A 9810-nucleotide genomic window follows, 5' to 3' on the forward strand; every position below is an offset into this window, starting at 1 on the left:
AAGTCTTATGTCTTACAAAATTCTGTCATGGGATATCCAGGTTCTTTTCTATAATTAAAGCCACATTTTCCAACGACTGTTCCTTCCCGGGAGAAAGACAGGGCTTTCTACTTTCGTAAAGAATTGCAGTCTCAAAAACTCAGAGGCATTTCCCCCTATGTAATAGGGTTCTTATGAGTAGGCATTGATTTGATGGCAATAAGGTGGGTTATTTTTTATTATTTTTTGAGGGCTTGTACAATTCTTATCACAGTCCATATTTATATCCATTGGGTCAAGCTCACATGTACATTTGTTGCCCTCATCATTCTCAAAACATTTGCTTTCTACTTGAGTTCTTGGTATCAGCTCCTCATTTTTCCCCTCCCTCATAATCCATTGATAATTCATAAATTATTACTTTTTTTCATGTGTTACACCAAGTGCTATCTCTCTTCGCCCACTTTTCTGTTGCTCGTCCCCCGGGGTGTGTGTGTGTGTGTGTGTTATATGTCAATCATTGTGATCAGTTCCCCCTTTCTCCCCCTACCTTTCCCTTAACCCTCCTGGTATTGCTACTCTCATTATGGTCCTGAGGGGGTTCTCTGTCCTGGATTCCCTGTGTTGTGAGCTCTTGTCTGTACCAGTGTACATGCTCTGGTCTAGCTGGATTTGTAAGGTAGAATTGGGATCATGATAGTGGGGGGAAGGGTTGGGGGGAGCATTAAAGAACTAGAGGAAAGTTGTATGTTTTGTCAGTGCTATACTGCACCCTGACTGTCTTGACTCTTCCTTGTATAGTGATGTCTTTAGACGGCCCCTCTACATCTCATTTGGAAGGCCACGCTCCCACCATCTAATCCAGGTTTCCCTCAGCCCAGGCTTGGGTACTGTTATTGCCCTTCTCACCCCTGCCCAGGAGATCAGGGTTTAAGACTATGCAGGGCTTCTTGGGGACATGGAGGCAAACCGTGAGAGACTGCCAGTGCCTGAATGGCACCTACAAGCACAGTGGAATTGGCGGATGCTTTGTTACACACACAGCAGCACCACACACTGACTACCACCCTTCACAAACCCCCAGGCACGGCAGGCAGCCAAGGCAGGGCGGTGGGCACTACCTTTGTTGTACACATTGGTGGGCAGCTGTACACTGCTCAGGGAGGTGTTCACCCTCAGGTTGCTGAAGTGGGCATTGGCCTCCAGGACCAGCTCCGCTCCCAGTTCCACGTAGCGGCCATGCTCATCTCTCTCGTTGATCAGGACCGAGTTGTAATAGTCAAACTGGGGACGCGGGGTGATGAGCCGGATAGAGATGTGCCAGCCACAGGGCATGCAGAGATGGGGAGAGAGAGGGGGTGGGTGGGAGAGAGAGAGCGGTCAGAGGACTCAGACGTACCAGACAAAGATCCAGCCAGCCGACTCTTGTCCGTGCCAGGCAAGGATCCCGATGGCTGAGGAGCAAAACGTGTATCCAGGAAGCTGGGTTGGTTTCTGGCTGGATTGCCCAGGTTTACTGTTTCAGAGCTCCGTTTGTTTCGTTTAGCTTGTGTGGATACAGCCAGAGATGAGGATAGAGATAGCCAGACAGATACTCAAAGACAGACAAAGAAACCCATGCACTTTCATCAGCTCCCCCTTTTCCTGGGGGAGCATATTCCTTGGGATTCAGAATGGAACCTGAGAGGGGGATGGAGGTGGGGTGAGGCTACTCTCTTTAACTAACAGCCATAGTTCTGGGCCTCAACTTCCATCCATACAGGGCCTGGGGCTTTCCATGGCCCCTGTGAGGAGCCCACTGTCTGCCCTGTCTCACATAGCATCAGGGGTCTGCTTGGAAGACCACCCATGGTGCCAGAATCAGGCCCTCCTCCTGGCCCCTTCCTCCTCCACCTGGTCTAGATCTTCTAAAGCTACTGCTAAGGCAATTGCTCCAAAATACCGTAGAACCCCCCCAAATCTAGCCATCTCCCCACACTACTGCCAACATTGGCTTTCTACGGTCTTCCCCTCCCAGGCCCTCCCTTCCTTACCATTCCTACTGAAGCCTGACCTTGGCATTTAAGGTCCCCAACCATGAGTCCCACCTTCCTTTCCCAGGTCACGATCCCTCTGGACCCAGCTGACCACTCCCTATTTCCTCAGCCAACCTCTGTGATCTAATTTCAATGTCTTCTTTTTCCCAAACTCCTTCTGCACATCTCCCTGTTGTCATTAGGCCTCATTGGGTCGAATTCCAGCTTGTGCAGACTCCACCCACGAGGAAACAAGACGTGGGCTGATCCGTGATGTTTGAGGCTGAGACCATTATGACCCATTGGGTTTTGATTGGCTGATTTTCAGAAGTAGATTGATTGCTAGAGCTTTCTTCCTCGTCTGTCTTAGTCTGGAAGCTCCTCTGAAATCTATTTGACATCATCGAACACACACGCCTCCATGGATAAGATGGCATGAGGTCCACTGGTTGGGATTTGAACCTGAGTCTCCTGGGTGGAAGGCCAGAATGCTACCACGGATCCACCGAGGCTCCACTTCACATCCACACCTGCCTAAATCCCCAGGGCCCGAGGCCCACGCCAAACCCTCTCTCCGAGTCAACAGTTCTGTGTGTAGCTGCCTCGCCCGGTTCTGCACTCTCCGACTACTCTATTGATCCTCTGTACGGAGCTGTCCTGCTTCGAGTAGCTTCATCTGCTCTGTGCGCGTCTTGAAACAAGAGCAGGCCTCTTGCATCTATCTGCTGATTTATGCAGAGGCTAGCATGTTGCTTTGTCTGTGGGCGTGGAGGGACACGTGTCTGTCACGTGAGCCTCTTGGGACTGGACACCATCTGCTCAGGTCTGTAGTTGTCTCTGCTACCTGGTCCATACATCTCTTCCCAAAAGACTTGGTGGAGTAGCGGGTTACTCACTGGGTCAGCAGTTCAAAACCTCCAGCCTCTCCTCGGGAGGAAGATGAGACTTTCTACTCCCATAAAGACTTACAGATTTGGAAACTCCCCCGGGTGGTCCTATTCTGTTCTATGAGGCTGCTAGGAGTCTGCCTCCCCTCCATGACAATGAGACTGGAACATACCGGAGGGCATTAAACTAACAAAGACAAACGGCCGTGGCTTCATGCACATCCTGTGCACGTGTACAGTTGGTGTGGAACATCCCTCACCCCCATCCCCTCTGGACCCACCACCCAGGTGGTATCGACCCTCGGTGGGGGTGAGGACTGGCTGTGGACACCAGAGGACTCACCACCAGAGACTCGTTGAATTCGTGGTTCAGATCAGCCTCTTCGGCGGCCTCCACCAGCCTCTGAGAGACGCAAAGGCAGAAGGAGTGGTCAGGGATAGTGGAGCTCAAACACAGCTCCCCGGCCCCACTCGTCCTGTACAACCCTGAGCGCGGGTCCCTGCGCTCCTGGGGGCACACAGCAGCACGCTGGGAAGGGTGGGAGAAGCTCCCGTGGTGGGCGGAGGTGCTGAGGGCAGCGCAGTGTCTCGGGTGGGGAGAAGACCCCCCAGGCCCGAGGCCCGAGTACCTGCACTGCCTCCACTTTGCTGCGGAGCATGGTCTCCATGTCCTCTGAGAACTGCTTCACCAGCGCCAGGCCGTCCACCTCCTCGATCTGCAGACTGGACTCCACGTCTTCGTACTTCTGCTCCGGGACAGTGGGACCTCAGGCACGCGTGGCTTTGCGCCGTGTGTGGAGCCTGGTCTCTCAGGCAGTGTCCTCCCCCAGTGCTGACTTGCTCATGCCACTAGATGCAAGGACGGGCTCCCCCCTTGCCCAATCTCCCTCAATCACCTTAACCAGATGCCTTCTCTGATCTGTACTCTCTGGACAGATTAGGGTTGGAACCCTCCAGAGGGGCGTAAACTCAGACTCAGCGAGGTCAGTGACCTTGACCAAGGCTATGCAGTCACATGGGTCTCCCAGACGTCCCCGCCCAGGTTCTCTGTGCCTGCTGGAGCCTGCGCACGCTGACCACGAAGCCACTATGGTAAGGTGGCCAGATTTTAACATTGGTACAGCGGGACACCATTGATAAAACTCATATCCTGGTGAAATAGCCACATGGCAGCCGAAAACCGTCTACCCTAGCTTGTCGTGCATTCTTTCCAAAACTCGGGACTTTTTAAAAATGCCGCAGGACACGGAAAAATTGTTAAAAATTGGGACGGCCTGCCAAAAGCAGGGCATCTGGTCACCTTACACTATGAACTTCAGCTCACCTTTCCCAGACCCACCATAAGGAAATCTTGGTGGCCATGTGTCTGTGGGCACACCAGGGTCACCCTTAGTGCGGCAGGTAACGAGGACAAACTGCCAGCAAGCTCAGGAGAATCAGGAGACCGGGTCCAAGCTTCTCTCTGGGCCACAGGAGACAATCTGTCCCTGAGGGTGGGCATGATGGGTCCACTGTCCCAGCTCTGCGACCTATCATAGAATGTGTGACCTCCGGCAAATCACTCAGTTCTCTCATCTTTAAAATGTCACCTTTGCACAGCACTTCACAGAATATGCTTCTACCTCCAAAGGATTGCACAATTACTCCCCTATCTTCCTCGCCTGGGTTGGCGGGTCAGCTGAGAAAGTCAAAGGAGGCAGCACGGAAGCATGGGCCTTGTGGAAGGGGAGGGCTTAGTTATCATTCCTAATGCAGCCTGTGGAAGGACCGTGCCAGGGCCGGGGTGTGTGTGTGTGTGTGTGTGTGTGTGTGTGTGTGTGTACGCCCTTTCAACATGGGGGCCACAGGGAAGAGGGGGAAGGTAGAGACTGCAGTGTGCTCCTGTGTAGACATAAAAGCCTGAGATTCACTCTTAGCTTCACGTGTAAGACGGAGACGTTCAAACTCGTCTCACAGAGCTGTGGGGAGAACTAAATCCTGCCTATAAAGCTCCTGCCAAGGATACCCAGGAAGGAGAATAGCCAGGGAGTCATGAATATTCGAGAGAAATGAAGCTGTTTATTATTAAAGCTGGACTGGGAGTCATGAACCTGAGAGGAAGCTGTTTGTCATCTGGCAAGAGGCCAGGCTAACCATCATTCTGCACATGAAGTCAGGGACCAACGGGGCACGAAAGCGGGGAAGGGGTTGCTCCCTTGCTGTTTGTCCCTTGGGGCGCTTCCTGCCCAGGATATCCACCGTGGGCAGGCGTGGACACAGGGCGGGGCTGGGGGTTTGGAAAGCCCATCCGGCACAGACCAGCCCCAGACCTTCTGCCCCAGCTGCTCCCACGAGGGCCTGTACTCTGCGTCTGAGGCACCCCTTTCCTACCCACCCCTCTTCATAAGGGCCAGGCCCACATTCCATCTGCCCACGCTGCTCCTCCCCCCAGGCAATCTCCACCCTGATGCCTGCATCTCACAGCCTCAGCCCCAGCACAGCGTTCTCGGCCCCTCCACTGCACTGACCCCAGGGCCCCAGTTTGTCACATGGACAAGCTGCTTGGGTCCTAGGACCCCCATGCCCTCATCTGAACAGGAGGGAATTGTATTAGAAGATCTTCAAGGAAAAGGCATTTAGGGATTGGCAATCCTGCTCTCTATCAGGAAGGAGGCGCTGGTCCTGATCACCCTGAGCCCGGGAAGGGGTTACTGACCTTCTGCAGTAAAAGGGAGCCCGAGTATTTGGTCACGGTGTGATACAGGTCCCTGCCGAAGGTGTCTGCCCACAGCCTCACCCTGTGCCAGGGGACAAAAGTGCATGCATTCTGCACACACCACAGAGCAGCTATCTGGACACCCCTTCCCACACACCTATGTGAACACACACATGCACAGAGACTTCCACTCATCCACTGACACCCCCACACACACACACACTCCCAGACACATGAGCACACGCGCCAAGAGCTCTGGGTTGTGAGCGGAGAATGAGGTGCAGGAAGGAGGACAGGAGCAGGAAACGGCTTGGCTACAGCTGTTCCATCTCAGCGAGTCACCCAACGCAGCCTTTCTCCTTGGTGCCCTTGGGGCCTTCTGCTGAAGTCTCGATGGAAGGTGAGGTGAGGGGGCAGGAGAACAGTCTCGGAGCTGCTGCTGCCGAGGCCAGGGGCAGAGGCAGGGGCAGGCAAGGGGGCGTGAAGAGGCCACACCTGGCTGACAGCCCCACCTCCCACCCATCCTCCTGTCAGGCTCTGGGTGGCCCCTCTGTGGTAGACTGGAGGGGCTCTGGGAGAGCAGTCCCAGAACAGGAAGAGCACAAAGCTATGGAAGGGGAGGCATCAAGAGTCAAGCCCAGATTGTACGAGTCCCTGCCAGAGGGCAGGCTGTTTCAGAAGCCACAGCACAGGGCCCAGGGGTATGAGCCAGACATGTCTGCTGGGTCGGACAGTCATAGGAGACTTGGGCAAGTACAGATCTCAGAGGGAGTGGAAGGGGGGTGGGGGAGTCTGAGAGAGAGTGGGAGGGGAGGGAGGGGCCTGATAGGAGAGTGAAAGACTGGGGAGCAGAGTTGAAGAGGAAAGAGAGTGTGGGTGTAGGACAGCAATGTGGGGATCGGGTAAAGCCTCCAGAGGGCAGGTGTGCAGTACAACTGTGGGCATGTTGGCGGGCTCTCAATCTCACCCCGCTCTGGGTTTCCAGTGGGGCTGGTGCACTCCATGGCGACCTCAACTGCAGCCATTGTCACCTGGCACTCAGCCTACCTTCTGCTGTGGACTGTGGGGCGCTCTGGGAGTGAAAATTATTCCGGCCGTCTCCCTTGGCAACGGACAGTCTTATAAACCAAAACCCAAAACAAACTCACTGTCATTGAGTCAATGCTGACTCATAGCAACCCCTTCTGGGTTTCCAAGCCTGTCTCCTACGGAGCTGCTGCTGGTGGTGGTGGTTTTGAACTGCTGACCATTCAGATCACAACCCAACACACAACCACTACTCCACCGGGGGCTTCTTTATAGACTGGTGGAAATGGTGAGAGCACAGACCAGGTGGATTGGAGTTCAAATTCCAGCACCGCTGTTCATTTGCTATGTAGACTCAGGGGAGTTACCTAAGCTTTCTGAGCCTCTGTTTCCCAAACTGTAAACCAGAGATTATATGAACGACCCCACAGGAAGCCCCCAGTACAATGCCCGTCCTACGCAACCAACCCCCAAGCCAAACTCACTGCCATCGAACGGATTCTGACGCACCTATAGGACAGGGTAGAACTGACCCTGTGTGTTTCCAAGGCAAACAGTAACTCTTTGCAGGAATAGAAAACCTCGTCTTTCCTCAGTGGAGCGGCTGGTGGTTTTGAACTGCGTAACCCCTCTGTCATCAGGGGTCCCGAGTCATACAAAATGTAGCAGGTATATGCACACAGCTCCATGGAAATGAGGCTGCCCAAACCCACTGCTCGACGTAGCTACGCACCAACAATACGAGTTACTGGTCTCCCCTGTGCCCACTTCCGTTAGGCACATAGCTGGCAGGAGCCGGATCGCCGTGGCTGGACTCAGACAGGGACCATTGTAGGAGCCCTCAGATTAGGGGACACAGCCTGGGTGCCAGACGCCACCACACTCTGCTCCCCACATACTGGACCTGTCTTTGGTAGGCACACCAGAGCTTAGGACTAAAAAACAAATGTTCCCCAAGAAACCAAGTGTGTGGCAGACATACAGCGGAATGAAGGGCTGACGGTGCTACCCTCCGGGGGAATCTCAGGAACGATACGCTGTTAAAGAAGTCCCATCGTGTATGATTCCCTTGAAATGAACTAACCAGACGCGGTAAATCCCAGACGAGGTTTAAGTCCCCAGCTGCCAGGGACTGGGGAGGGGAGGAAACAGTGACTGGGCTTGGGGATTTATTTTAAAGCGTTTAGAACCAGAGAGTCTTGGTGGATGCACCACATTGACAACGTACGTTAACAAGGTTAATATTCAAAAATAATAATAGTAAATAAATAAAAGCTTAGAGTATGGTAGGTGAATTTTACCTATATTTAAAAATGCAAAAATAGAAACACCGACAGAGACGCGGCAGAGTCCTGGAAGTTTACACTAACATGTAAAGGACTGATACAGGTTCTTTCCGAGAGCTGGGTTTCATGACAGGGTCCTGGGGGTGGCAGGATTACATAGAAAGGGATCCTGGGGTCCCTAAGTCTCATTTTTCTCCTTTCTGGGCCAGCCACCTCCTGTTTGTATGCGGCATTCCCTTCCTTTTGAACAGCTCCTCCTTTTCAGAAGGCTGAAATAGGAATTTCCTACCCCACCCTTCAGGTGCTCCAGGGGGGCGGCCTGCCACCCCAATGAAGGCCTGCGTCCTGATGGTTAGTCTGCTGGAGAGGGGGCAGTGAGCAGAGCTTTAGGGAGGAGAGGAGGCTGATGGCAGGGAGTCGTGAAGAAAGGCTTTCACAGCGGCCAAGAGAAGAATGGGCAGTCTAGGCCCCTTGGGAAGCAGGGGCTTCACAGGTGGGAGGGGTGGAAGAGGCAGCAGCAGGCAGGAGGGAGGAGAGGCTGGATTTGATGCTTACGTGTCCAGAGGAATCTTGGTCTGATCCTGCGTGGGAGGCAGGGAGAGGCAGGATGGCAGCAGCCACAGGATGACCATGTTCCTCTGCAGGAAGGTGCGGGCCACTGACCGTGGGGGCCAGGGAATCCTGCTGCGGGTGGAGCCGGGCTTTGGGTGGACCATGGGAAGTCTAGGCATCAGGGGGGTGGGAGGAGGGAGCTTCGTCTGCTGATCACCCAGGATTCTGGGAGGGTCCTCAAGCTTCTTTCTGCCTTCCAGGTCCTGCAAACACGGGGCTTCTCAGCCTTGCAGTCAGGGCCCAGCTGGCTTGCCTGGGGGTGGGGGGTGAGGGTGGCTCTCTCTTCCCTGGCCCTGCGACAGACCTAGGAGCTGTCCAGGCTTCCAGGAGAGGGGCTGACGGGTCTAGCGGGAAAGGCTGTGATACAATGAACCCCTTTAATCCACTGACCTATCCTCTAATCCCTGCCTGACAGCAGAGAGGAGGGGGGTGGCAGAAGGCGTGGGGGTGGAGGACCTCAGCAGGATTACCCTGATTTCTGAAGACAGAGCTCTGTTTTTTTGAGTAGGGGTTGAAGCACACCCTTCAGCTTTACAGAGGCAGACCTGCTCCTGCAGAACAGCCCCTGACCTCAGACGAGGAAGGTGCGGTGACACAGGTCAGAGGCAACCCCTGGCTTCCGGGTGTCCCCAGCTCTAACAAACTCACCTCAAGAAACCTCCGACAGTCCTTGGAGGCCAGGGCTACCGGCTCTGTTTGTTTGGGTTTGGGTTGTTTGGAATTGGCTGAAGTCAGTTGAGCAGACCCATCTTCAACCCAATAGCTGATATGCATTTTGCTTTGGGTCCTTGGCTACCACGCCCACCATGTAACAGGGCGTGGTGCACATCCCCTGATGCGTCTCAGATCCATTCACCCCCTTCTTCTGGACCCTTCTGAACTGCGTCCTTGGGCAAAGGCGGCTCTTCTGGATTCCAGCGGGTGATTGTGCTAAGGGGTGCTTCCTTCCCTGATGGTGGTGCTCCCTTTAGAGACCTGTCTGAGGTACAGGCCCGAAGGGTGACTGAGCGCCACAGTCACAGAAGCCAGGAGCAGGGAGACAGCAAGGCCGTCCCCCCACCACCCCTGCTTTTCAGGAAGGGCGCGAAGGCTCAGGAAGGGCAGGGGCAGCGCTGGGACTCTGACTCAGGTGAGTTGTAGTGGATTGTGACCCAGGTTATAGAAAACGACATAGTCCTATAGATCCTGCCGGACGCGCCACGTCTTACCTTTGCATGGTTCTAGCACAGGGGCTAGAAGCTTCAAGGACCCTCACTTTCCACGGAGGGACCTTAGCAATACATTCCTATGGCCAAATTTTTTGGTGTGTG

General features: G+C 54.2%; 1 protein-coding gene across 1 annotated transcript in view; it reads right to left on the reverse strand.

The window, feature by feature from the left end:
• CACNA2D4 (calcium voltage-gated channel auxiliary subunit alpha2delta 4) overlaps positions 1-8604 on the reverse strand; it is a 126368-nt gene extending 117764 nt beyond the window's left edge. The window contains exons 1-5 of the mRNA XM_004710470.3: positions 8444-8604; positions 5577-5658; positions 3511-3627; positions 3225-3284; positions 1101-1263 (exon numbers count right to left, since the gene is read on the reverse strand). Of these exons, the coding sequence (XP_004710527.2) occupies positions 1101-1263; positions 3225-3284; positions 3511-3627; positions 5577-5658; positions 8444-8604 (583 nt within the window). The remainder of the gene's footprint in view (positions 1-1100; positions 1264-3224; positions 3285-3510; positions 3628-5576; positions 5659-8443) is intronic.
• Positions 8605-9810: the final 1206 nt, after the last annotated feature.

This window comes from Echinops telfairi, unplaced genomic scaffold, assembly GCF_000313985.2.
Source record: "Echinops telfairi isolate 266 unplaced genomic scaffold, ASM31398v2 ScPeMD7_6273;HRSCAF=7185, whole genome shotgun sequence".
In the NCBI taxonomy this organism is placed as follows: domain Eukaryota; kingdom Metazoa; phylum Chordata; class Mammalia; order Afrosoricida; family Tenrecidae; genus Echinops; species Echinops telfairi.